At 26.2% G+C, this 27,381-nt stretch overlaps 5 protein-coding genes across 22 annotated transcripts; 2 read left to right on the forward strand and 3 right to left on the reverse strand.

Annotated features, from left to right (window-relative positions):
* Positions 1-1,292: 1,292 nt before the first annotated feature.
* Positions 1,293-3,149, reverse strand: LOC117239479. Of its 8 annotated transcripts, none has more exons than XM_033505058.1 (4): positions 3,020-3,149; positions 2,152-2,197; positions 1,652-2,060; positions 1,293-1,506 (listed from the first exon to the last, which is right to left on the reverse strand). In XM_033505058.1, the coding sequence occupies exons 2-4, from the start codon at positions 2,181-2,183 to the stop codon at positions 1,363-1,365; spliced, it is 585 nt and encodes a 194-aa protein (XP_033360949.1). In that variant the 5' UTR covers positions 2,184-2,197; positions 3,020-3,149; the 3' UTR covers positions 1,293-1,362. The 8 variants fall into 8 exon arrangements, with proteins under 8 accessions (XP_033360949.1, XP_033360950.1, XP_033360948.1 ...); XM_033505059.1 differs by lacking the exon at positions 3,020-3,149 and adding an exon at positions 2,703-2,831; XM_033505057.1 differs by lacking the exon at positions 3,020-3,149 and adding an exon at positions 2,403-2,685.
* A 59-nt stretch (positions 3,150-3,208) lies between these two features.
* LOC117239478 (UPF0518 protein AAEL005291-like) lies at positions 3,209-10,234 on the forward strand. Of its 5 annotated transcripts, XM_033505047.1 has the most exons (13): positions 3,209-3,600; positions 3,759-3,970; positions 4,088-4,339; positions 4,428-4,578; positions 4,755-5,000; positions 5,703-5,750; positions 6,566-6,733; positions 6,844-8,121; positions 8,206-8,404; positions 8,525-8,536; positions 8,617-8,773; positions 8,912-9,077; positions 9,155-10,234. In XM_033505047.1, exons 1-12 carry the CDS (start codon positions 3,451-3,453, stop codon positions 9,072-9,074), a joined length of 3,036 nt encoding a protein of 1,011 aa, XP_033360938.1. In that variant the 5' UTR covers positions 3,209-3,450; the 3' UTR covers positions 9,075-9,077; positions 9,155-10,234. The 5 variants fall into 5 exon arrangements, with proteins under 5 accessions (XP_033360938.1, XP_033360937.1, XP_033360940.1 ...); XM_033505046.1 differs by lacking the exon at positions 9,155-10,234 and having other exon boundaries at positions 8,912-9,121; XM_033505049.1 differs by lacking the exons at positions 8,525-8,536; positions 9,155-10,234 and having other exon boundaries at positions 8,912-9,121.
* A 1,844-nt stretch (positions 10,235-12,078) lies between these two features.
* Positions 12,079-14,782, forward strand: LOC117239482 (RILP-like protein homolog). 4 transcript variants are annotated; one of them, XM_033505073.1, is made up of 7 exons: positions 12,079-12,097; positions 12,887-13,237; positions 13,365-13,506; positions 13,593-13,720; positions 13,898-14,268; positions 14,389-14,487; positions 14,552-14,782. In XM_033505073.1, exons 2-7 carry the CDS (start codon positions 12,926-12,928, stop codon positions 14,673-14,675), a joined length of 1,176 nt encoding a protein of 391 aa, XP_033360964.1. In that variant the 5' UTR covers positions 12,079-12,097; positions 12,887-12,925; the 3' UTR covers positions 14,676-14,782. The 4 variants fall into 4 exon arrangements, with proteins under 4 accessions (XP_033360964.1, XP_033360962.1, XP_033360966.1 ...); XM_033505071.1 differs by lacking the exon at positions 12,079-12,097 and adding an exon at positions 12,118-12,448; XM_033505075.1 differs by lacking the exon at positions 12,079-12,097 and adding an exon at positions 12,118-12,448 and having other exon boundaries at positions 13,365-13,485.
* A 2,874-nt stretch (positions 14,783-17,656) lies between these two features.
* Positions 17,657-21,679, reverse strand: LOC117239481 (microprocessor complex subunit DGCR8). Of its 3 annotated transcripts, none has more exons than XM_033505068.1 (7): positions 21,494-21,679; positions 20,087-20,518; positions 19,689-19,772; positions 19,173-19,557; positions 18,796-19,073; positions 18,292-18,728; positions 17,657-18,112 (listed from the first exon to the last, which is right to left on the reverse strand). In XM_033505068.1, exons 2-7 carry the CDS (start codon positions 20,487-20,489, stop codon positions 17,780-17,782), a joined length of 1,920 nt encoding a protein of 639 aa, XP_033360959.1. In that variant the 5' UTR covers positions 20,490-20,518; positions 21,494-21,679; the 3' UTR covers positions 17,657-17,779. The 3 variants fall into 3 exon arrangements, with proteins under 3 accessions (XP_033360959.1, XP_033360960.1, XP_033360961.1); XM_033505069.1 differs by lacking the exon at positions 21,494-21,679 and adding an exon at positions 20,625-21,067; XM_033505070.1 differs by lacking the exon at positions 21,494-21,679 and having other exon boundaries at positions 19,689-19,824; positions 20,087-20,286.
* Positions 21,680-22,820: 1,141 nt separating this feature from the next.
* On the reverse strand, positions 22,821-27,226 carry LOC117239488 (putative homeodomain transcription factor). 2 transcript variants are annotated; one of them, XM_033505085.1, is made up of 16 exons: positions 26,910-27,226; positions 26,692-26,831; positions 26,366-26,577; positions 26,092-26,278; positions 25,864-26,000; positions 25,684-25,786; positions 25,379-25,591; positions 25,123-25,187; positions 24,812-24,981; positions 24,540-24,676; positions 24,127-24,436; positions 23,764-23,992; positions 23,537-23,632; positions 23,303-23,446; positions 23,084-23,179; positions 22,821-23,004 (listed from the first exon to the last, which is right to left on the reverse strand). In XM_033505085.1, exons 1-16 carry the CDS (start codon positions 26,933-26,935, stop codon positions 22,855-22,857), a joined length of 2,415 nt encoding a protein of 804 aa, XP_033360976.1. In that variant the 5' UTR covers positions 26,936-27,226; the 3' UTR covers positions 22,821-22,854. The 2 variants fall into 2 exon arrangements, with proteins under 2 accessions (XP_033360976.1, XP_033360977.1); XM_033505086.1 differs by lacking the exons at positions 22,821-23,004; positions 23,084-23,179 and having other exon boundaries at positions 23,319-23,446; positions 23,509-23,632.
* Between the last annotated feature and the right edge of the window lie 155 nt (positions 27,227-27,381).

Genomic DNA, 27,381 nt, shown 5'->3' on the forward strand with positions numbered 1-27,381 from the left:
GTGGATTCGTCAACAAATCTGGAGCCATCGTCATTTGCGTCGGGAGTACCTAATCGTCGTGAGTAGCCGCGCTGAGTGTAACAACCACCTTATCACAATAAATCGCACCCGTGTCGTACCGCATCCATGGCTAATTCCCGAGGAAATACCTCGGCCGCCCCCAACCTTACACCCGATGACACTCCGACATGTATATAATGTAGTATTAAATGAAATTCAAAACTGTTCTCTCCTATATAATATGAATATAGTTACCAATATATTAATAACATTGTTCAACACTGAATTATGATCTGTCATATCCACTAGATGATCAAACTATTCTATTTTAAAACGAATTCGGAAGTAGAATTGCTATGTCGCCCTCAAACTTTTAAAAAGTGCAAGTTTTTGTTGCGACGAAACACACGATTTTCCACCCCATGGCGCCATTGCTCATTTGCTTGCACTGATCCGATGAATTCACTTTTTATACGCAAAATGTTCGATTTTTTTCATATATGTATGTATTCTTAGACACTATATAATAGCAAAATTATAAAGAACTTCTCAGACAATATTATGTACCGATACGATTACATATAGCTGCGATATCGACGAGTTAGGCAAGCAATAGCCGTTTGGCGGCAAAATACCGTGTATATCTTCCTAAAGTTCAATGATAATACCCAATCATTTAAAACTACTAAATTTAATAACTTTTATATCGATATGATATTAATATAAGTGAGATAAGATATCGATATAGTTTTCATCACTTTTAATCAAATTCTTGCAAAAACTCGTGTTCTTAAAATACTGAAAGTGACAAAACAATCCCGCTTTCTTCTTCTTCTGGATTCGTATTTGAAATGAGACTCTCTGTATAATCTAAAAGGATCACCTAATAAATATCCTAAATTCGAGAAAGTTCTGGTTTCTTAGGCAGCATAATTATGATGTTAATAATAATTTTACTATAAGCATAATATTTTATTTTATTGAATAGTTAAGTACTGTTACAGTATGTTTTACTATATATATAATATATAGTGTAATATATATATGTAAGAAACCACTTTGATTTGAAAATCAGTTGTTTTGAATCTCATTTTAGTATTAAAAATGTAAAATATTCTAATTCTATACATAAATTTATTGTCCAATACTTTGAACTGCATAATTGAGAATTACTATATTATATATTTTAACTTGTCCTATGTACATAATATTCATTTATGTTACAATATTTTACAAGACAAATTTATATTTTACAAGACAAATCCATATATGATACAATAATTTTTAATTTATCATTTATTAGAATATACTGTCATATAAAGTTATGAAGGTTTTTATTAATTTTCCTACTTTTTCAGTACATTACTTATCATTAACATCTTCCTTTGAAGAAATATTTTCATCTGTTAATAAAGGAGTATATACAAGTATAGTACTATCTTTTCTCTTCTGTGTTCCTGAGATAATTCCCTGTATCTTTTGTTTCATTTCTTCTATCACCTCTTCCTATAAAATTAATGATATTGTACTAAAGCCGAATACCAATTAATTTTTTAAATTAATACAATTTAACTTATTATTAATAATTCAAATATTTTGAATACAAGCTCTTATAAACAACAAAGATAGTTGCAATTAATGCTTTCCTTACTTGAAGCCCCTTAGGGTGGGAAAAAAATATTTTAGCCTTATAATTTCTTTTTAAAGTTTTGTTAATATTATTAATTTTTACATTTAAATCATAATCCTTAATATTCTGTTTTATAGTAAATAGCTTAACAGACTTTGTCTTCTGTTCATTTTTATGTGTTTCTGCTACATCGCTTGTAATCTTGTCAATCTTTGAAGAATTTTCAAGTTCATAAACACTTCTACCACTTTTAGATGCATTTGATACATGTATTAACCCAAGATTTCGCCTTTTAGCTAATTTTTCTGCGTCCTCTAATGAAATAACAGAAATAGATTTATCTGTATGTATAAGTGTAATTTTGGGAATCCTTTGAGTCTTTCTTTTCTTTTCCTTCCCATCTGCATCATCCATATAACTTTTGCTAAAACTTTGAACATACTGATTTACGTTACTGTTATTCTTAATTAAAAACAATCTAATTGATTTAAATAGAAATTTGGACATTTCTGACGATATACTTAGCAATATTCCTTACAAATAAGACAGACATAAAGTTATTCAGTACTGAAACAGAATAAAAGATTGAGGTTAAGTTACAATTAACGTACAAAAACAGTTAAATTTAAGTAACATGCTAACTATAGAATAATTAACAAAATAATTCTAACATCTCGTTTATTTTTCAGTTTTATTCCTTTATATCGGAGATAATAAAATTAAAGCTTTTTAAGTCATAAAACTGTTAATCTTTTAAATATACAATGCCTACGGTTTTCATTGTGATTGTGATATAGTTATGTGACCATATTGTTTTTTAAATTTTCGAGAATTTTTGTTTCTTTTTAATAAAATTAATTTCATATTTTACTTCATACTTTAATTATTTTCATATTTTTTAATATATCCAGATTCTATGCATATTAACATTTAAAATTCGTGACAGCTATAACATTAAATTGACCATATATCATTCTAATACAGAGTAGAAACTGTGAATATTAATATATTGCATTTCTTTGTCATAATGTAAAATGAATATACTATCTTCTTTGGTTAAATTAAACAATACCTTATTTACATATATTTATTTACACACATCTGTCATAGTACTATGTTCGAGGTTTAATTCTTTATACTTAATAAAGCTTAAATATGTAAGTACATCATTTTATTTTAATTAATATCTATATTTTAATCGTTGTATAATATATAAGTCGAATAGAAATTTTTTATTATATTTTATAAGATTTTATAATGAAAATCACTATCTTGGGGAGATACATAAAGATTCCTGATTTCTTTTTATATAATACAAATTTTCGAAATGATTCTAAAATGCAAACTGGACAAAACGCATTGCATTGCGAAGTATAAACATGGACGTACCTCAAATGAATGTGGAAAAATAGGAAAAATGAAAAAAAGTTAAAATTAATCTCTAAACCTTAGTTGAATAAATATGGCGATTTCTTAATGGGCTAACATAATAATACAGGAGTGATTAGTTGCTGGTTATCAAACATACAAAATATTTGACATAATATAACGCTGACACGCGTTAGCAAAGTATTTGTAATGCGCAAGTCGCACAATAAATATGCAGTTTGTATTATCACTGTGTCCTTGCTGCGTAGATGGGCGATTATCTCAATAAGTAGGACAATTTTGACAGAAAAACTTGGTTAGTCGAAACTGAGGAAGATAGACGAATACTTTATTTTTATGCCAGTTAGTAATATGAGAGATTTCGAAGAGAAAGGATGCGTGAAATCAGGTTTCTGATGAACGTGGAAGTAAATAAAATATAGACCGAAAAAATGAGCTGGTTACGAAGTAGCCCCTTGAGAACTAGTTTCACTAAGCAACGTTCAAGAGATTCTCCGCCAAAAGATGCTGACCCGTCAGCATGCTATGACAGTTTTTGTAAACATTGGCAACAAGCGTACGAAATCATTTTACGCACATCTGTAAGTTCAATTTTTAAAGCATAGCATTTATAGTAAAAAAAAGTAAAGATTCGAAAGTTTTTCAAACGATTTTTGTAACTGTAGTATTTTCCGCTTTTTGATATTATGATAATAAATTAGAAAGGATTGTAATTAAGTTTTTTATTATATTTGTACAGCCGCCGAAAGGAATATGTAATCAAGATGATGTTCTTGGAGTTGTTAATCATGTAGATCAGATGGTAACTCTTTTAGTTTTAGAATTACGTGATTTTAACTTTTACAATAACTATCGACAATCTACAACAGCAACACACTCTCCTTGTTTGGAGCATTTATTAAGTGAAAACCTCCTTGTTAAACTTTACGATTGGAATAAACATAGTGGAAGGTAGAAGTCCTTTGATTAAAAATAATAAAAATTTGTGTTTTCACATTATTTAATATACAAATAATATTGTATGTTATAATATATGTATTGTATGTTGTATCATATGTAATTTTGCAGATTTAATAATGCTGTTCGTTTAGAACAATTAAAACTATATGAACTTTTAGTATCACATAGTGGTACTCTTCTTGCCCATGAACCAGTTGCCAGACCATTGTTACGATTACTTGAAGATTGTGCAAATGATATTATGCCATTAGAAGTAGAAGAAAAATTAGTAGTGTTATTAAATCAATTATGTGTTGCTTTGATGCAAAACATGGCATTACTTGACTTATTTTTTCATCCAACAGCAATAGGAAAAAACAAGTTAGTAGAATATTTCAAACATATTTCTACACAACATTATGCGTATATTGCATAATGTATATTTAATGATATACGTTAATTTTTCTAGATTTATTATTTTTACATTACTGATACCATATGTGCACAGAGAAGGTGGAGTAGGACAACAAGCACGTGATTCCATGTTACTCTGTATGTCTCTCTCAAAAAAAAATGATGAAGTTGGCGTCTACATTGCTGATCATTCTAATATATGTCCTGTATGTAATCTTTGTAATAAATTAAATTTATGTAAAAAAAGAAAATAATGACTAATAAGAGATAGTACTAATTGCGACAAGTTTCACATAAACATAATTTATAATTATTATGTATTCATATGCTACATTGTTATGTACCTAAGTACTAATGAAGTTTTTATTTATTTAATAATTAGGTATTAGCTACAGGTTTAAGCGGGCTATATTCATTGTTACCAAGGAAATTAGATATTGAAACAGATGATTGGCATCGGTTAACACCAGATGATGTTAATGATTTACCAGCATTGATGCACTTAATGAATTCTTTAGACTTTTGTAATGCTGTTGCACAAGTTGCACATCCTTTGGTACAAAAACAGTTACTTGAATTTTTATATCATGGCTTTTTGGTACCTGTAATGGGACCAGCTTTGTTACAGGTGAATATAATATACACACATATATATCTTATTATTTATTTAAAATGAAAACATCTGCTTACGTTTTAATTTAGATGAAATGCATCATTCTGCAAATGGCTTATAAACTTATATTAGAAATTTAAATATGTGTATTTATTTTATGATTATAATAGATAATTATTACATACCTTTTTTGTTTATAATACATTGCAATATCTTTCTTACTTTACATGTATGTGTGGTGAAAGAAGGTACTTGCAACTTGTTTATTTGAAAATAGAATATGGTTAGTAAATTGTTATTATTAAACATACATATATACAATACTTCCTCTCTCTTTTTCATAAATTAATTTTTTTTAAATATTGAAATATGCTAATGACATGACTTTTTCCTGGTTTTACTCAATTTTATAATGATTTCAATTATTTCATCTTATTTTAATATCCTGCTTAGTTATTTAAAAACATTAAATGCATAATAATTGGTAATTGGAATTGTACGTAAAGTTTATTAATATTTCCTGTTTAATAGATTCTTATAGGTACATATAGATATGTTATTAAATGCATATAACATTGTCAATGTGGTGATGGTAAATGTAAATATTAATACCTAATACTAATTAAGTATTAATAATAATGCTAATATAAAGTTCAAATCATTTATGTTATGATATGGTTGTTGGTGGCTATCCGGTGACATGTTTATGGTGCTCAGGATTCTGTTGGTTTGACCATAAAACAGCTAGATGCACAAGAACATTGGGTTAGTACAAAACACTGCAGTTAGTGTAGTAAACTTGTTCAATTTTCTTAATATTAGTTTTAATACTTCTAGAAAGTTTTAATACCTTCTTAATATTATGTGATTTTTATTATATAAATAATAATATAATATTAGTGCAGGCTTAAGCTTTTACTGACATTCTATACTTACAAATAGTTACAATAAACATTTAATATATAAAGCTTTTATAAACGACTTATAAACCATATGAATTATATTATAAAGTATACCTAAAACCTTATGTTTAATGACTTTACATAAAATACTTGAAATATATCTTATTCATAAAATTTATATTTTTTATACATAAATTTTCCAAATTACAGTGATTAAATTTCTCAAATTTAAATATATTATGCTTTTTATGCTTTTGTTTTCTGTCTTTGTTTCATGTTTTATGCTTTATGCTTTATTTGTTTTCCTAATAAAAATATGTAGTTTGAAACTATTTTAAATTAATATTAGTGTGAGTTTGTTTAACTATTTTTGAAGTTTTTGTGTGTTTTAGATAATGTTTATCTATAAATGCTAATATCCTTCTTTTACCACAAAATAAAATTTGAATATTAAAATCTAGACATATCAAATAGAATTGTAGCAGTTTTATTAATAATTGCTTATTCATGAATTATAAATTCTTAATGACACACACATTTTAAAAAGTTCTTAAAAATTATTAATCGTTAATTGTTTAAAATTATTATTTAATTTTTAGTTAAATTATGATAAAGTATATATATATATATATATATATATATGCAAAATTATAGGTAAGTAATTTTCTAATATTACAGACAACAGTGGATGAATTAGTTGCAGCCACAGCTTATTTTGATTTATTTCTTCGTTCTGTAACTGAACCTGGTCTCTTACGTTCGTTTGTTAGATTTTTACTTGAAGATAATTATGATGAATGCAGAATACTGGATAGCCTTATTCAAAGGATATCTTCTAGGTCACGGGTATATATTTTATTTTTATTACATATTACAAAAGATGACAATGTTAATAACTTTTAGTAAGTATAATAAGTAATAAAAGATCATAAAAATTTTTCAATTCCTTGTTTTAGTTATGTATAGTAACATTGGGACTATTTGAAACTTTGGTTAATTTAAATTGTGAAGACATTATGCTAGAATTATGTCTGGGTGCATTAAGTCCTTGTTCTCATGTAATGCTTTCCCAACGTAGAAGATTAAGAGATATAGATCCTTTTGGACGTGCAGCTGAAAAGTTTTTGTCTTTGACACCAAGTTGTTGCTCGCCATTTGCATCTATAAATTCTCAATTCAATTCTTTACCTAACAATACAACATATGAAAAATATTCAAATGCTACATCTGAATCTTTGAAGTCATTGCCAGCATCTATAAATTATGGCGTCAGATTATCAGACAGCCTTTATGGAAATTATCATGCTTATTTATGTGACGCTCGACAAAAAATAAGAGCTTGCCGAATTGCTTGTTCTACTTGGTCATATCAATACAATGGAGAATTACCAAAAGATAGTACTACAAGCAGTGCGACTACTTTAATAGATGACAATACATTATTAGATCAATCTCAGAAGAAAATTGAAACAAATAAAGCTTTATCATTAGAGATAGCAAAGCAACCAACGGTTTTTAATGAAATTATTGAAACCTCATCAATAGATAACATGCTAGTTAACATATCTTTGCTAGATGGGAAGGATTTAAATACAATAGAGAAAGAGTTAAAAATAGAATCCCTTGTGGCAACAGGTATAGAGTTATCATTAGAAGAACAAGCAAAATTAGATGCAGATATTGCTGAATTGTTAAACGAAGATATTGGAATATCAGATTCTGTTAAAGAAATGTCATTAATAGATAAAAAGGAATTTGATAGCAGTAATGACGATTCAAACACCACCATGAATTCACTTTTATCGTTAGGGGAAAGTAGCGGCTATGAAAGCTTCGCATTTAAAGGTTCATCGCAGTCAACTCCAGATAATGAGCCTAGCGAAGATCGAATAAGCGAACACGACGAAATAGAAATTGAATCAAACAAAGAACAAGGTATATTATCTCTTCATAGCATCATAGAATCAAGTTCAATTGCACCAGAAGAATTAACAGCGAATAAACAAAGTAAAGAAAATTACCGTCAAGATGTATTTAATGGACAACCGAATGTCGGTATATTTTTGGATGTTCTTTTACGAAAACTCGAATGTATGACAAGTAATAATTTATATGTTAATTTACACCTAACTGGTCTTATCAGCAGATTAGCAATATATCCACAGCCTTTGTTACAATCATTTCTCTTAAATCATTCTCTAGTATTTCAACCTAGTATTAGATCACTTTTTCAGGTTTGTAATTATATACATATTTTTATTATGTACATATTCACAAATAGTGTATAAGATTATAAAAAAAACTTCATCTTTCATCAGGTACTTGCATCTTTAAAACATAAAATAGATCAATTTCTTTCACAACACAATAGTATAGATATATTGGTCGAACAAGCACGACTCTTTTTAATTAACCGCGAGGATAAATTAGTAAATGCAAGAAAAAATGCATTAGAAGCTGCTGCTCATTCTGTATCCACTAAAAGAAATTCTTTGAGTGGGGAACCATTTTCAAGAGGTATAATTTTTCTGATTATTCAAATATTATTTATACTTCACTAATATATTTTATTGATGCAATATATAAGTATACATAAATATTATATTATTGCTTATAATTGCCATGCACTCTCGGAAGTGTTCAAACGATGTAGGTATAATAATTGCTTACAAATATAAATAATATATAAATATTATTTCTCTATTATATTCAAACAAATTACGTTTTAGGTGAAAATAAGAGATGGAGTTTAACATCATCTTTTACACAAATGCTTAGAAGATCAAGTGGCAGTTCTGGTCCAAGTAGTTTAAACAATACTGTTAATCAATCAACTGGTATATCTGAAAATCAATTAGAAGCTATTGGACATGGTTCTGGATATCGGTAAATATTTTATTATCATATCATTGATAGATTCACTAGTTAAAATTGTTAAAAAGATATGTTACAAATTTAACTAATATTATACAAACTTTCTTTTATAAAGATTATAATAATACTATAAAATTTTTCATCGATTAGGTATTATACAAAAACGTCCTGGGAATCTCCAAATGAAGTAAGTCCAGTACAAAATGTGGTGTTATGCGCAGTTGTATTAGACGAGTGGCTAAAAGAGTTAGCTGCGATTACACAAGAACATGCCATTATATCTCTTACAAATAATCTGGAGTTTAAAGTTTAATATGTAAGACGACTGAACACACAAATTAAAATTCAGTTAATAATATAGTAACTATTGAAAATATTCTTTCCTTCTTACAGGGTTTTAATAAAGTAATATGTGATATACATATACACACGCTGCTAGACTTATACATAATACATCATATTATAGAATTTAAAATGTTTATGTAAAGTTATTGAAGAGAATGTAAAAATATTATACAGAATATTGCTATAAATATGAAAATAATAGTATCTTTTTCATTTTATAAATGTAGATAGGCAAATTAGGGATTAGCTTAAAAAGTTATAGATTTATACATTTTTGTTGAAGTTATCCGTTTTAATCACTAGTTATATGAAAATTGTGTTAAGAGAAAATATATAGAAAGTTTTATTCAAAATAGGCCCTTCGTGAATATTAATTATTAATATTTAAACAAAATCGGCCGAATCTTATTATAAAGACTGACATTTAGAGCAATTTCCTATACAATATACACATATTACATTATTAAACTATTTAATAACTTTTTATTGCATATGCTACAAACCGAATCAATTTATTTGAAATTATATTTAAATATATGTATATTAATCCAAGATCATAAATAGTTAAAAATATTTACATAAACAAAGGAAAGTGCCAAGTTATTATTTTAATACGCTACATAATATAATCAACACTTTGGAAATTGTTCCAAATGTATTTAAAATTTAACAATCAAATTACTGTTATGACAAATTTATTTTAACAACAAGGAAAATATATTTGCATACTTATGAATTTTACATTGACTAACAACATGTAATAATTACATAGCCTGTTTTTATTGTACTTAACTTAATATATAGTTATAAAATCATAATTACTGAGTAATATATATCCACAAATATGATTTGAAAGTTTAGTAGCACAAAATATTATATACATAGAAATTTATATATTTTAAATTATGAATTTTTAAATATTGCTAGATGAAACTGTGCGTAAATTGAACACTAACTGAAATTAACAATTCATCTATCTTGTAATAATTTTATCCTATATTTTAACTTCACTAACGTAATGTTAAATATAAAGTAAAAAGTATTTTATTATGTAGTTTTGTATTAATTAAAATATACAAATATCAAATTTTTTGCAATATTTAAAGTGAAACATTAGTACAATATGTATGTTAATAACTGAAGAACTATTGATACTTGGCAATAATGCGATATTACTGCATGACTATAAAATATTTGCTTACATATAAATAGCATATCAAAATTCAATTATTAAAATACAAAAATTATTCCAGCTCAATTTTTGTTAACAAGCATTAAAATTAGTATTAATATATGAGTGCAATTATTAAAAAATTATGGTAGTTAAGAAACAGTTAAATGACAATGAAATTGCAACATGATCACTGATTAAAATATTATTATATGTGTATTTTATTCATTACTAAAAATTAACATGTTTTTTGATTATTTTAAAATTCATATTTAGTATAAAATATTTACTGCAATGTGATATTAAACTAGATTATTGGAACTTTATTAAAGTATTCTAGTTTTATTTTTGTTTCAAATATTTAAATGAATATTAATTTAATAAAGAATTATTAACAGTTCAAACAAATGTGCTTCAAATGTTTGCATGTAATGCATGGTAGAATAATATTATTTTATATGACTACAAGTAATATCGAATTTGTAGCATTGTAATATTAGTAAATTAATAATTTAATAATTTCTTACATAAGAAATGTTTAAATGCAAATTTCATTATTAGCATACCTTATGTACCTTTATTGAAAACATGCAGTATTTTCAAACAATGTTATATGCTTGCCAACATATTGCAAATAATATAATGTAATATTTTTAATATTTTATCATTTAGTTCATTGTTATGTTTAAATTTGTTAATAAATTTACGTAATAAAGTAGTTTATAATAATCATTCAAGAATTTTCATAATTCAGAATTGCATATATAACTTCAATAGCATAATTTTAAATATTTAAGTTTATAATATTCTTTATCTTTGCATTTTTAATTATGTTGCTAATATTAAAAGTATATTAATAAAAAAAATTATGACAATAATTTAACTATATTTTATAGTTATTTTATAAATAGATAAAATCAATTTGAATTTATATTTTTGCATCCCCGTTTAACTGAAGATGTTATATGTTGTTACAAACAATTTGTTATAATAAATTGTATAATTTACAAGTTTATAGTGGTCACCAAGAAAACTTTCATTTGTTATATATTGATTTTTGCTTAGTAAGATAGATATTACTAATGTCAGAATTTATATGCTATACAAAACTTAATATACATATGTTCAAATTTTAAAAATTTAATATCTTTATTACACAACGACTGTACACTGAAATTGTAATATAAAATAAAATATATATATATTATTGTATTACATAGAAAATGTTTTAATAAAAACTGATACCAAAAGATTAAATATACATATATAAATATATAGCACAATTTCTATGAAACAGAATTCTCATATACATACGTACATACGTATATTTTTAAAACGTTGAAAAGATAAAATGGATATGAAATAATAGATCTTTGAATAATCTATAAAAACAAGAATTTTCGTTTTTAATTATTGTTACTATTATTATCTATTACTAATATTTATTCAATAATGATAAAATGCTCCCATTAAAAGTACATAATATAAGAATAAATACATTTTAAAATTAACTTTATTATTTTAAATAATAAATGAATTGTCATACATACATGTATTTAGTGTAAATAAAAATGACTTTGTGTTTTAACTATCTTTTAAATACTTAATCATTATTAGATCGCAAGAAGAATAAGATGAGTAATAAAAATCAATTCATTCAATATTTTATATGGAATTTTTTATAAACAATTTTTAAATTCTTATAAATTTCAACATATATACATATATATATATATTGTTGTTGTTGACATAGTTATGTATACAAGTATCCTACTATTTTTTTAGAACAGAGCATCCAAAATTAACAATGTAGTTTACATGTAAGGTAAGGAATTAATCGATATTTTGCTTTACATTGAATATAATACAAAAATACATATAAGTAAATACTTTTGAGTTATAGTTTCTCGGGAAAATATTATTATGAAAATGTTTAACTACTGAGCGATTCTGTTGCGTTCGATTGGAAATGTCCAATCATTGTATCGCTTTGATTAACACTCGCCGATAGATACAGTTTGCGAAAATCGCTGTACCAAAAAGAAGACTAGGCTTAATCCAGAATCACTAGATTGTCGATTTCAAACTTCTTTAATTTTTTCTTCTATTTCAATTTATTACTTCGAAAAGATACATACGGTGCTTGTGATGAAAATCGTCTATATGTACATGTACGTATATTAAAAGTGGAACCTCTGCAGTACTGCCATATAGCGCTAAATAGAATCTGATTGCAACTGTGCTTAATCGACATGATCTCGTACTTTCAGACACATTAATTGTTATCGATGTATATGTTCTAATCGTTTATATTTTTGTATAACGAATATTATTTAAATTTCTTAACGCCAGGCCTAAATTAATATAAAAGTGTGTTATATTGAACGCAAATTATGATAATATTAAATTAATATTAATATTAATATTTTGTTACGTTCCATTGTATCTTTTTTAATTTCACTAATTGATCGTAACACATTTCGAGGTATTGAAATTTTTACAAATAATTGTAATATTGAAATTAATTAATCATTGTATTAATATATTAAAACTAATATTAGTTAGTAATTGACATAATTTCTGTTAGAATATATTATTGTATATTTCAGCAGCTTCACATATAATATACTTTGATATAAAAAGTATTCATGCCTTTTTGTTTGGGAAATTATACAACCCATAATATGGAGGAATATGGTCTAGTATCCGACATATCCGTTGTAGATGTTTATGATATTGCATCGGAAATAGGAAAAGAATGTGAAAAACTCATAGATTCATATGGAGTAGACTCTGTGACCAATCTTATGCCAAAAGTAATACATGCATTAGAATTATTGGAAAATCTTGCAACCAAAAATGAACGTGAAAATACTACAGTTCAAGAATTACAAGCAAAGATTTCACAACTAGAAAGTGATAAAATTGAAAAAGCTGAAGATAGGCAAAGATTTGAAAAGGTATTTTATTTTAAAAAATTCATAAATTCCACATATATACAGATGCATATGCATAGGTATTTGATAGATGAATATTTAGAACTTGCTCGTTTTCTTATTTATTCAGAAACATTTATTTATTATATAGGAACTGGAACAAATTGAAGAACATTGGCGTCAAGAATCTCGTGACCTAGTAGAAATGGTTACAAGGTTACAAGAAGAAAATAGACGATTATCAGAGGCTCTGCAAGAATCACGTAGTGATAGTCAGTACAGCAGTAAACAAAGTACTAACAACCTTATTCCTACTAACACGATGCTATAAATGTTCTATTGTATATATGTCTTATTAGTTACATGAATATATTTCCAGCTTTTACAGCTAGTCAAGAAGTTGATATTGCAGTATTGCAGCACTTAAGATCTATGATAGACAAACAAAGAGACCAAATTCGAGGAAGAGACAAAGAGCTGCTGCAAAAAAATACAGAAATAGAAAATGTAAATTGGTACTTATGTTCGTATGTAATTTGTGACTAATATAAATTGTGATTAAGTAATGTTTTTGTAAATGTAATATGTTTGATACTTTATAATTTCCTTAATTATCTGTTCTGCTTTTTTTTTAGATACTAATAATATATATTTTATTGTAAATTATTGTTCCGTTTTATACAGCTGACAGCACAGGTTGAAAAACTCGGAGTTGTCGGTCGAGAATTAAAGCGGAAACAGCGTCAGGCCCAAATGCAAGCACGTGGTTTAGTAGAGGAACGAGCAGACTTCTTAGCCCAATTGCAAGATCAAAATCGTGAATTGATAAATCTTCGTGCCCGCCTTGGTTTAGCAAAAAAAGAAAATGAAGACCTAAGTAAATTACAGGGTTGCCCAGATTTAACAAATAAGGCTATATATGATCTGGATGATCCTGACAGACCAAGGTTTACTACCGCCGAGTTGAAAGAAATTTTACATGAACGAAATGAATTGAAAGCTAGAGTATCAGATTTAGAAGATGAACTAGAATTATATCGACCAAAGCCTGAAACGTACGTTTCACATATATACAATAATAATTTGCCTTGCTCCGTAAATTATAATAAGATTTTTTCAGTACAATTTAATATTACAATATTTAAGAAATTATATTGTCTTTGATATTATTATAGGGTTGAGGATGATAAAGATGCTCCTGTTCAAGGCCCCCTTCCCTATGAACCAGATGATGCACCATGGAAAAAGACATCTGAATCTGGGATTCGTAAATTGTAAGTAACTCATACATGAAAAACTTAAGAATTCTAATTTTTAATAACAATGTCTACTTTCCAGTTTCCGGAAAATTTTCTCAGAGTCTAGCAGTAGTTTTTTAGTTGGTAGTAGCCCACGTCGAAGTCTTTCTAGTTTATCAAAAATGGCTCTCTCTGGAAACAGTACATATGATGAATCTATATAATGGTTTTTCAACGAATAATTTTTAAAATCCTACGAAGATTTATTGAACATAATGTCTTTGTGTTTATTCATAGTATTTTATATTCTAATAATGGTATCTAAATTGGTTTAATGAATTAAAAGTATGTAACTCATTTTTTTTGAGTTATTAATTACAACTATTAAATAACTAAGAAGATTTAATTATATGTGATTAAAAAGAATTAGACAAAAGCACGATTATTCATATATGTGCAACATTGCATTTATCAATTATTAAAATAATCTAAAACGAACTATATTTAAATATATGTTAACAATTGAATTGACGTGCCTCCAAAGTTAAAAATGTTGATAATGATGCATATGGTAGATATTATTATTTCTATTGGTATTATATTTCATATAATATAAGTAACGATATAAAATATAATATTCTAGACAAAGTTATACAATCTCTTTAACTTGTATAAAAATCATGCAATAGCATTTTTCTTTATTATATATTTATAGTTAACACAAAACAAATGTTTTTAGATACAAAAAGATTCAGTTTTATCTTGTTAGAATATGATAATTTCTTTTGCATTTAATACATAATAGTTACAAGTACATGAAATTCCAAAAGTACTGATATATCTTTATCAATATAGGCTATCTAACGTTATAATAAATATAAAAATTGTATAATTACATAAAAAATAATTATTGTTTTTTAAAGTATTTATATTTGTATATCTTCGTTTTTTTTCAAAAATATTTATGTCCGAGTATAATTTAAAATATTAAATTAAAATAAGTATTCTTTTAACTAAAATTTGGCTACATATAAACAAGTATATATATTTTTTCTATAGTTTTAGTAAGAATTTGGATATTATAATGTGTTTACATTTTTTATAATTTGTGTGCCATTAAATGTCAGTGTGAAAATAAAGGCAAATATTATACTTATATAGATTGTAAATACTATTTGAAAATCATAAACGTAGATATATTTAATATAATATATATAAAGATATTAATTATATATATATATAAAATTACACAAGAAATAATAATAGTAGTGTTAATGTGAAAATATGCAGTCACGTAAAATGAAGTTCACATTCAACCAATAAAATATATTGATAATAGTCATTCTTGTTAAATTGATATATAAATTAAAATTATAAAAAAGATATAAAAATATAGTTCTCACTCCCAATTTCAATAATCTCAGGAGAAACCTGTAAAAATATTATTTATAAATATTCTGAGTTTAAAATTTAAAATTTCTACACCAGTATGTATATTGTCATATGAAAATATAATTATTAATTTAATTGTAAAATAACAATTGTTTTTTAATTGCAATTTTTTAAATTGATTAAAAGTTTCTAAAATTTTATATAGGAAAGTTTTATACTTTTCAAATCCTATGACATAAAATAAAAAATTTAATATTTGTTAAATATGTATTTTTAGACCAGTATACATACATGTATTCAATAAAACTGCTTCAATTTAACAACGTCTATAAAATGAAATTAGAAAAAACAAGGATATATTGTAGCTTAAGTTACAAATAGCTATAAAACATATCTGTAACTTAAGTTATGTTTTGAAATAAAGGATATGATATATACATATTTATTTTATAATAAAAATATGTTTCACACGCATGTGCGCGTTTAAAAATAATTTATTACAATTATTATAATTCTAGTCCTGTTACGTATGCCTATTATATATGTAAATGCATTTATCTTGCATTAATTTAACAAGGTTTTTAAAACAGCTGATAAAAAGTTTAAGATTTTGTTTATTACACGATGCTTTTGTATACTATACAATCAGTAAATCTAATATTTTTAAACAATATTATCTCAAAAAGTAACAATTTTTATATTATAAAAAGAACCAAACACGCATGCACTCACTCACACACACATACCAAACAAAATTTATCTATTCCACATAGTTTCACAATGTTTTAAACAGAATATTAGAATATTATATTAATCATATTACTTACTGTCACCATATTATAGTATAATACATAATTTTTCTATCTATATAGTAATTTTTATATGTAACATATTGTATTGTAATTAAGTAAACAAAAATTTCATTTACACATAGGTAACACAAAAGAAATCCATAATTTATAATACACAAATAATGAAGATTGATGTTTGTATTTTCTACAGAAATATCATGATACTAAGGTGAAAGAATGAAAATACCTTTTTATTGAATTTAGAAATACATACATTGTAATATTTCCGACGAAAGCTTAAACTTTGAAATAAATTCCAATACTTGTGTTATTAATTTTACAGTGGTATCGTTAAATAATTAGTAAAATACCACATAAATGCAGAATAAGAATAATAGTGATATAGAAAAAAAATCATACAAAAGTGCCAAAGAAGATAAGTGATGTAAATGTTTTATGCACTATTTGATAATTTATTTATATTCTATTAATTCTATTAGCAAATTTATTAGGACAATTACAATACTTTTCAATATATTGTAACCATTATTAATATGCAAGATTGATGCCTTAATGTTTATAGAACTGAAATATACTTTACTGTAATCAGTTCTTTAAAAATAAATGATTATGTTTTATGAATCGTTATGTGTTTGGTAATTCTATATAAAATAACATACAATTAATAATCATTTACATGTAATATTAAATTCCCTTTATGTATAGAAACAATAGTGATTTTAAAAAATAATATTGTCAAATACATTTAACAATTTACAGTGCAAGAAAACTAATGTGATTGAGGTAGCATTCTGTAATATCTCGATATCAAAACTGTTCTTGAAATCCAAATCTTAAAAACAATCTCCAAATATTTTTAACCAACATTCGCATTTTATTATACTCTTAATCATTGTATTAATTGATTATAAAAATTGATTTCGAGATACATAAAAAATAAAAATATCAAAATATTAAATATGGATAAGCATCAGCACCATTTTCTTTTTAAATTACTATATTATAAAATGTTTCACTCTTGTTTTCAAAACATAAAATATAAAGTAAATCAAAAACGTTTACTTTCTTACAAAACTTACAAAATAAACTAATATTTATAGGATACACAGTAGTTGACTAGTATGTTATAAATCCACATTGTTCAAATTAGCTGCAGATCCAGTTGGTAAATCCGGCGGTACAAACTTACCGATAGGTTGTATTGCCTGTCTCTGTTCTGCCAGTTTACGCATTTCTTGTCTAAGTTTACTTAGAATAGCGTGATTTGGTTGATTGACAGCAGCTTTACCTTGTAACAACGTGATTTCTTGTTCTAGCTGTTTCTTTTCTTTAAAAGATTTTACGCTTCGAGATCCATAAAGTCTTAGTAAGGATCCCCAAGACTGGATATGAGGATGCATAAGCTGCAGGATAGCTTGGGCTGCTCGTTGTTTACCATCTTTCTTATTACGACATACCTAAAATTATTTCAAATATATGTTACAATTAAAAGGTACTTTATGAGAGAAATAAAGCGAACTAAAATAAAAAGAACACATTTATAATGTTGCATATTCTTTTTTAAGAGAAATAGATAAAATATGGGACTATATAAATTTGAATTAATTATAATTTAATAGATTATAATTTTACTTACAACAGTGGCTTCATGTTTGCCGACACGCATTGTAAATTCATTGCGTTGATGTTTTAATGTGTTTACAGAGTAATTAATATGCATATCACCAAGACCATAATTTCGTTGGAGGCAGGTGATTAAAATAGCATGCGGTGACGGTTCAGTTGTCTTTGCGCAAAATTCTGCGACTCGTGGATCGGTGATCGATATTTCATCAAAGAATGATAAATCTGCATCAGAATTTGTCCTTGATGCTTTAATCATTCGACTGTTATTACCAGAAACTGTATCTCCTCCATTATCACCAGAAATTTTATCTCTCATTTGAGGAATTAAAATTTCAAGAGTTTTCCGCGCAGCATTAGCTTTTGCTTGTTTTTTGCTACTACCGAAACCGCTTCCATACTCCATATCATTTATACAAACAACGGCAGAATATGGAGTTGCTGCATTTTCTAAAAATGCAAGAAATAGATTAATTTAATATATACTAGCTAAAGAATTATTTTTTATGCAACTTACCTAATTCTTTAAACTTGTAAGTTGGTTGCTTTTTAAGTGCATGTTGTACATATTCATGAAGTATGCAAACATAACTTTTGCCTGAGGGATTCATTATCCAATGTTTTGGTGGTCTTTGTCCAGTACTATCATCTCCGACATTACCACTGCTACTTCCTGCTAGTCCAGAACTACTAACTGGAAACGTTATTAGTTTTGTTCCATCCGGTAAAGTAGGACGTTCAAGTTGTTTACGATGTTTTTTATTTTTTGTAAATTTTCTCCTTGCTGACCATGATCTAAATGATAATGGAGCGTGTTTATTAAAATTCGTTAACTAGTTTTATTCCATTATATGAGTACTATTGTTTCTTTAATATTATTTAATATATACTTACTGAAATCTCATTACTTTAATAGCTTTAAAGCGAAATAGCGATTGGCAATAATTTCTTAATTGTTTACTATCTAATGAATGAGCCGCTCGATTTTCTTGAATTGTTTCAATTTTTGCACTAGGGAGGCTACACACTTCTGTATTTGGATCACGTTCTTTCTGCTTCTTTCTTTCTTCTTCTTCTTCATGAAGAGCTCTTTTGTATTGAAGACAAGGTATTGCACTAACAGGCACTTCGTGTTTTCTCACACTACCAGGTCCAAGGAAATATGGTTTTGCAAGAGTACAAACCCTACTTTGTTTATGCAAATATAAAGGCATTCCACTATTATGTGTTACCTGCACCCAGCCTTCCGGTAAAACATCAAAGTGATTATGTCCAATTTCTGTAAAAAAAAATGTTATATTCTTATATGTTACACTTTACATATAACTTCTTGATAATTTCAAGTAACTATAGCTATAGTTTTTATACAATATTGGAATCTTTTTATATATTAAATATTTAAATACTCACCATCCAAGACGAGTTTCACTTTCTCTTCATATGGTACACTATCCTTCTTGTCTTTTCTTTTGCCTTTAAATTCTTCTGGTAAACCTAATAGTAGCATATAATACTTAACTAAAAAAATACTCTGCAGCTGCATGATCTATATAAGAAGTATAAAAGGAAATAACAAATGATCTTATCATTCTGTCTTCTTTTTATGATTTTGTTTTAGACACATATAAGTTTTCCAATTTAGCCTATTCTTATAAGTTTCTTTCATATTAATATAAGTTATGCTTACTATAAACTATTATCTCTCTTTCTCTCTCAGTACCTTGTATACTTTACCTTACAAAACAGCAATAAAATTTATTGCAATATTTATTTTGAATTTAAAATTGTTTTGAAATAGTAAGATTTACCTTCTTCAAGCATGGCTTCAATTTCTTCATCAGGTACATCAGAATCCATACTTTCATTGGTATCAGAATCCATATCACAGCAGTTCTGATCTGGATGGCGTTCTAAATCATCCAAAACATCAAACTGTCTTAAATCATCTGTAGCTGCAATGCTATCTGTGTTAGATTCCATAATACAGTCTTCGGTAGTAGAACCATTGTATGCATTTGTATCATCAACAGATATAGTTTCTTCTTCCATTATATCACTACAATTGCTTCTGTCTGACATTCCACCTTGATTATCAGTATTTATTTCCAACGTGCTTTGTTGATTATCCAAAATTGTTTCATTAGTGTTTTCATTTTGAGAAGCCATATTTGATTTAGGGATTTCTTCAGGAACTTCTTTATCAATCTCCATTATATGTATAACAAGGATCTGCTAAAATACTGTAAGATCTAATTATCAATAACATATCAAATTTCAATTTAGAGGATATTTTATGTCTTATAATTTTTATAGTTGATTAAATATTTAACACATTCATATACTAACAAGCAAATAATTTTTAATTATCTTTGTAGCAAAATTTGTTACATAAACTTAAACACAAACTCTGTATATAATAACCCGTGGATTAAATAATATCAAGCACGTCGCATGGCCACACCACTTTCACCAATGAGGCCAAAGTCCAATCAATTTGAAACCACTTTAAAAATGGCAACGAAAATTGGACATTTGCATTAGTGTTAGCAGTTTGGGGCCTATTATATATCCATGAGTACATATTGCACAAATAATACATTATATTGTCAGAATATTGTAGAATGTAGTTGACACACTTGCTTGGCTCCGAAACTAGACAGGGACAACATTGAAAAATTGAACCTGTTGCTAGTCCGAATAATGCACTAATGATATGAAAATTAGATTTATTTAAATAATATATCAAATGCTCCCGTTGTAAGCTAATATAAATTACATGCAAGTTTAATATTTTTATATCTATATACACTAGTAAAATGTAATATATTTAGAAAATATGTATAAAGTATAAAAATATATCACAAAAAAGTTTTGAATCAATGGAATTGTATATATTACAGTATAATGAAATCCTCCCTTGTTTATCTGAGACACATATAAAATAGACAAACTTTTTTACTATAATTCTCAATTTTCTAATTCATGTACATTAAATAAACGTATTTTATTTTTAAAAAGGCTTGTTCTATACACACAAATTGAGTGATAGATAAAATAATCATACGGATAATTATATTATTGTAATAGTAAAAAATTTACTTTCTGCCTTTTTATATAAGTTGATAGTGAAAGCATATGATTTTCGTGTTTAGCAAGTAATGTAAATCAATATTATAATACATCGTTATTAATTTCATATAGCTTCGTAATAATACCTTTATTTATTATATCACAATATCGTATATTTCCGAAAATTATAAACGCTAATTCACCGACCATTTAACAATGTTGGGTTAGGTACAGTTTATCTTAGATACTCAATGTTTACTGACACTTTTTTAATATTTATGATTTAAAAGAAAAACTGCTGTATCAGTTTTATTTAGGACACAAATTATTTTTAAATCAGCACTTAGTTATTTAAGATAAATTTATATCTATTTTGTTTGAAATTTTAGCTATATCTCATGTAATAATACAATAGAATAGAAACTTTAGTGTTCCAACGCTCTCTTTCGTTATATTGAGAAAGCTATACTCAGCCAATGAAAGTATCTCACCCATAGATCGCCATTGACTGGCATTGACTATTGATTAAGGACCTAAGACATACCTGTACTTACCTCGTCGGTGGTATCATTTGATTTTGGTTATATGTATTTTTAAATTTATTACTAATTACTGAGATTTGAATTTTACATGTGTACAATTTTACTTATTATTTCTATGTATTATAGATAAATAATAATTATTATAAGTATTATTTTATAATAATTATAATTATTATAAGTATTATAGACAAAAAATATAGGTATTTAAACGAAAATCAAGATTATATTGCATATAATTTTATTTTTTAAAAAACAGATTCGCCAAAAAGATCGAATACGGTAAAATTCACATAATTTACATTTAAGTCACAGTATTTATAATTGCAAGAGTATATGTGTATATATACATACAATACATACATATACATGACTTAGTTGTTTTATTTCATATTTTTTATATTCCACTTAAAGCATTGTTTGTAGCAGTATTTACAATATTATATGTACATGATACTTAGATATTCTATATATGTATATAAAGCATCAATAAATATATATTTAAATCGTTTGTTATGCATTAAACGAACAATTATATTTGGAAATTTCCTCTCTGATTATATCTAAATTTTGCTATGAGCATAACAGATTGTAATATATACGGGTTGCATATAGGTTGTAAAATAACGGTTAATTTAAAAAAATAAATATTTACTTCTGACATTTTTATAGAATATTTCGATATAGTTTACTATGATAATTATGAGCAGAACTTTTATTACCTTTTATTATAACAAATAAAAACAATTTAGTGATTTAATTCGTCGCTATAAAACAGAATTCCTAACAATATCATAAAATAACAATGATACGTAATATACGTAAACTAAGAAATTAGAAAATGAAATATTTTCTTTCAATATTTAAAACAATACTATAGAATATCAATAACAAAGTTATTTTCGTTAATGATTCAACATCATGAGGTAGCTATATGGAAATAAATATTTAATATAATATCCCTCTTTTTATTTAATTTTTATCTTATGTAACTTAAGCTTAAATCCAAGTAATTCAGAAAGCACTCCCGAAAGAGCAGATAATAGTACTACTTTTGTAATTGTGTATAAATAGGGATTAGCTGATAAACCAGATATTTTAAATGGACATTCAAGTTCCTGCAAAATATATACTAATTATTTGATTGAATCAGTTGTTTTATAAATGTAATAACAAGGACATGCGTTTTCATACTACCTTTATCAAATCTGCTGCTAATTTGAGTACATTATTTGCTACCATAAGTTCTTCTTTTTTATGTGGCTTTTGCTCTATTTGTAAATACAAATTGATCTAAAAACAAAACAATATCAAATACTTCAAATTAAAATATAAATATGGATAACATTTTGTATACGTATTAAATACGTTATATATATCGTTTTTAATTTATTTTAATTATTTTATTTTAATTACCTGTTCAGTTATTAACACAGAAAGATTTCTGTATTTTTTATTAATTTTCGTACCCAATGTCATAAAACGTAATATAAATATTCCAAGAGAAAAACTCCAAAACAATGCTTCAACGTTATATCGGGAATGTAAACTCTCAAGGTCCTATATCACAAATATTAATATTATACTTATAGAGTGTTATATATATATATGTATATTCTCACTGTAACATTTTTATACTCATCTTTTTACCTTAATTAACTCCAAGCTCACAAATGATAACAATAATAAAGTAACAATGAATACTGCTGATACTATTACATCTACAGAACGTTGCGGTCCTCTTCTCTATAATATATGATACATTGGAAATGAATTATTACTGCTTAAAAGATTGAAATATTACAAATATATTAAGAATATGCTTAGAACTACACATACATTCATATATATATATATATAATTTTTTTTTATTTTACCTTCAAATAAGATCTGACACTTAACCACAATTTTATATTGCGTACTTTATTTAACCGAAAATGTGGTAAATCAGATTTTCTAGCACGTCTTGACGATGTTAAATGTGAAAATAATTTTGCATATAAAAGTCTTTGTTTATAAGTACGTTCTGCAACTGCTAATAAAAAGAATAATAAAGAGGATAATATAAGTCTTTCAAATGCTGATATAAGCACTACTATACGTTCCCTGAAATAAATAATAACATTCATTAATTTTTTCCTACAGATATTTTTCCAACAATACTACATTTTATTACATAGTAAAATAGTTTTTATTTCATTAAGATATTTATTATGTAATGATTTATATTGTGTACATACCAGAGAGTTGTCCCGAAAGTCAAATCTATAACTTTAGCTAAAATATCACTATATGTTTCTAAATTGACATAAGTCAAGTCATTTGGTATTAAGGAACTCGTTACATTGCTACTGTTGTCCATCCCAACATGATCACTCAATCGCTTAATAGATGGTATTAAAGCTAATACCACACTAAGGATTAAGCCTCCATAAAAGTAATTCATGTTCTCAGGCATTGATTCTACTCTAGCAATAATAGCCGAGCTGATATCCAGCACCGACAATTCAGCCTTTTTTATATCACGTCGTGTCCATATAGTACAGGAAACTAAAATATAGCAAAATTTTAATAGATTATAATAGAAAATACATCTAAAATTATAATTAAGTACTAAATTTTATCTATATTATTATAATTTAATTTATGTTACCACGATCGTATGAAGCACAATTAGAAATAAGCATTATGGAGGGTGGTAATTCAAATTCCCAAGAAAAAGGATGTTCAACAAATTCCCCATAATTTTTGTTGGTTTCATTATGGAGATCAGATTCTTCAAGTTCTGAACTGTAAAAGGATTTAAATTTAAAAAGCCAATTTAGTATAAAGATATAAATGGTAAGATGATCTCTTTTACTGAATATCAGTCTAATTAATTTAGACCTAATTAAATAACATTTCAGATTCTAAAAAATTGTTCACCTATAGCTACATTCATCACTATTTGTTGTTACTCCCATCCATTCTGTAGCAGATGTTGTAGCTTCTGTTAAATGATTTGTAACTGTTTCTTCACACTCTCCTTCTTCTTCACTTTCGCATTGCTGTCGTCCTTCCCTTGATCCTATTCCCATTAGACATTGATCTTTATCCTTTAAATAATAACTTAAAATTTTAATATGTTTATATTTAAGTAACTCACATAATTATCTAATATAATGAAATACATTACAGAAAAATTAACAATATGAAAAATAAACTATGGAAGTTAAAAACAAGATTAGACTATTTACCATCTTGTTAGAAGTTTCTGCTTCGCTATTTGAGGAATTTTCCTGTGACTTTAATAATTCAGGTGCTGCATGGAAAGTGGAAAACAATCATTTTAGCTAATAAAGATATTAGATAAATTGCTAGAGAGATTTAATAAATAAATATATGTCTAAAATATGAAAATATATTATTTTAAACTGATACTAGCACTTTGTATCATGTATTGCATAATGTTACTATATGAAATGTTTAAATAAAATTTGTCAAAAATCAAACCTGAAAATTTTGATTGCAAAACTTGTTGACTAGTAGAATCTTCTAACCAAAGAATGCGTTCCTCGTTATTTTTAAGTAATTCCCGTCTATGTTTAAATTTCTCTGGTACTCGTGCAGCACTTTTATCATTATCACTGGACACATTTCCATTTAAGCTTTCAAATCCATCATCATCCTGATGTATATTTTTTATATTTGGATCTGGAACTTCATCTATAACAAAAAGAAGTATACTTTGCATTTAAACAAAAGCATGTAACTAACAATAAGACAGAAAGTTTTAGTACAGTATATAATGTATTAACTTGATTGAGTATGACTAGCTGAAGCCTCATTTATGGGTAAGGGATGGTTCACAGCCACATTCATTGGCTCATTATCACAAGATGCTTGAGCTGTCAGAAATTCCTATAAAAGTGAACTACTATGCATAAAGTTTTTTAAAAATCTGTTTTTACATATTTCAAATAATAAATTATAATTACCTGTGACCGACTAACAGTCAAAGAATTTTCAATTACAACCTTTTTAGCAAATCGCACAGATGTTAATACTTCATCACTTACTGTGCTAGCTTTTTCAGATGCTGTATCTTGAGATGATTTAGAATCTTTATGCAAACCTACAGGATATAGTAAATATAAACTAAAATAGAAATCCACATACTTGATAATTATATAAAATAATTCTACAGTATATAATAAGAAACTTACGCAAGTTTTGTCTTGTCCTGGATTTACCCATTCGACATCTAGTGTGTCTTAAACGTCTAACTATTTTTTGCTTATTTTGTCCATCACCTATTGTTGGTCCTGAATGAGTTGACACAATATGGGAATGAACAACGCATAATGTCAACATCATAATAGCAGGTATTAATACCTCTGAAGTTGATATAATCTGTAAATGTATATCTTATACATATATCTATAAATACATACATATATGGATGTATGTATATTTGTAATACTAATAAACATTTCATACATCACTTTCATTGTCCTTTGCCATTTGACAAAAATATATACCCATATTGATCAGTTGTAAACTATACAATAATAAAAATAAAGTAAAAATTGTTAAACTAGTTTGCTGTATCCACCATTTTCTATATAAAGGAAGAAGCAATAAACGCTGAAGTGCCAAGCAAGCTACAGTTGACAATCCATGCTTTGGCTTGGCTTTTGGGAAAGAAGAACCTATATGCATTAATATTATATAAATAGAATATTAATTGATTATAAATATAAATATCGTAATATTGAATAGCTTAATAGTTAAATTTTGATTATAATTTTTTAGTTTATTGTTACCTCTTACAAGATCTACATCAATAAGTTCCGTTTTTAGTTTTGCAGTTCTCATTGGAACATGTGTAAATCCTTCAAGAATATGTTGCTCCACGGTTTTTTCCCATTGTTGCTTATCATAAGTACCAATTTTCTTCTGATACCTAAACCGTGAATTGTTTTAAATGTACAAACAGCCATATAATCTTGATCGAAATGTGATGAAAACATAAATTTCTTACCAATAAACAAGCTCGTTTAATTTCATTTTTGTCGATCGCTATCGTAATCGTACAGAATGACTGTTAATTTTTAATCTTAACCAATAATCGACAATATTTGAGCGAACGGAAGATGATTTTCCGTATACTTTTGTTAGTATGTTTAAAGAAAATGTTGCTCCCATAATATATAACAAGCGTTATTTACAAATAATATTTTCAGTCAGGATATACCGACAGATGAGACATATAAAATGCGAATATTTACAATACATTCAATAATTTTACGCCATTATCTAGAAACAAAATGTTCTAGATTCCTAGCAATAACTGTGACAGTTAATAAGAAGATTATTTTCAATTCTAATTTATAAATGTATACTAATAAAGTCTTGTGCGAAAAAATAATTACGCATGTAATATTTTTTATCCGTTCGCTGTTGAAACTGTCACACGTTTATAATATTTCGTTTTAAACAGCGTTGCGAAATAC

Source organism: Bombus vosnesenskii, unplaced genomic scaffold, assembly GCF_011952255.1.
Source record: "Bombus vosnesenskii isolate JDL3184/JDL3185 unplaced genomic scaffold, Bvos_JDL3184-5_v1.1 scf7180000014056, whole genome shotgun sequence".
In the NCBI taxonomy this organism is placed as follows: Eukaryota; Metazoa; Arthropoda; class Insecta; order Hymenoptera; family Apidae; genus Bombus; species Bombus vosnesenskii.

Excerpts from the sequence above, each read along its gene's own strand:
- LOC117239482 (XM_033505073.1), top strand. The coding sequence starts at position 12,926 with ATGCCTTTTTGTTTGGGAAATTATACAACCCATAATATGGAGGAATAT. Across the intron at positions 13,721-13,897 it reads AAAATACAGAAATAGAAAAT|CTGACAGCACAGGTTGAAAA; the intron begins GTAAATTGGTAC and ends CGTTTTATACAG. Across the intron at positions 14,488-14,551 it reads GAATCTGGGATTCGTAAATT|TTTCCGGAAAATTTTCTCAG; the intron begins GTAAGTAACTCA and ends TCTACTTTCCAG.
- LOC117239479 (XM_033505055.1), bottom strand. The coding sequence starts at position 2,137 with ATGTCCAAATTTCTATTTAAATCAATTAGATTGTTTTTAATTAAGAAT. Across the intron at positions 1,507-1,651 it reads CCCACCCTAAGGGGCTTCAA|GAAGAGGTGATAGAAGAAAT; the intron begins GTAAGGAAAGCA and ends TTAATTTTATAG.
- LOC117239488 (XM_033505085.1), bottom strand. The coding sequence starts at position 26,935 with ATGAAATTAAACGAGCTTGTTTATTG. Across the intron at positions 23,180-23,302 it reads CTGTGTTAATAACTGAACAG|ATCAATTTGTATTTACAAAT; the intron begins GTAATTAAAATA and ends TTTTGTTTTTAG. Across the intron at positions 23,005-23,083 it reads TAGCAGCAGATTTGATAAAG|GAACTTGAATGTCCATTTAA; the intron begins GTAGTATGAAAA and ends TATATTTTGCAG.
- LOC117239481 (XM_033505068.1), bottom strand. The coding sequence starts at position 20,489 with ATGGAGATTGATAAAGAAGTTCCTGAAGAAATCCCTAAATCAAATATG. Across the intron at positions 19,558-19,688 it reads AGTGAAACTCGTCTTGGATG|AAATTGGACATAATCACTTT; the intron begins GTGAGTATTTAA and ends TTTTTTTTACAG. Across the intron at positions 18,113-18,291 it reads GCAAACATGAAGCCACTGTT|GTATGTCGTAATAAGAAAGA; the intron begins GTAAGTAAAATT and ends AAATAATTTTAG.
- LOC117239478 (XM_033505047.1), top strand. The coding sequence starts at position 3,451 with ATGAGCTGGTTACGAAGTAGCCCCTTGAGAACTAGTTTCACTAAGCAA. Across the intron at positions 5,001-5,702 it reads TGGGACCAGCTTTGTTACAG|GATTCTGTTGGTTTGACCAT; the intron begins GTGAATATAATA and ends TATGGTGCTCAG. Across the intron at positions 5,751-6,565 it reads TAGATGCACAAGAACATTGG|ACAACAGTGGATGAATTAGT; the intron begins GTTAGTACAAAA and ends CTAATATTACAG.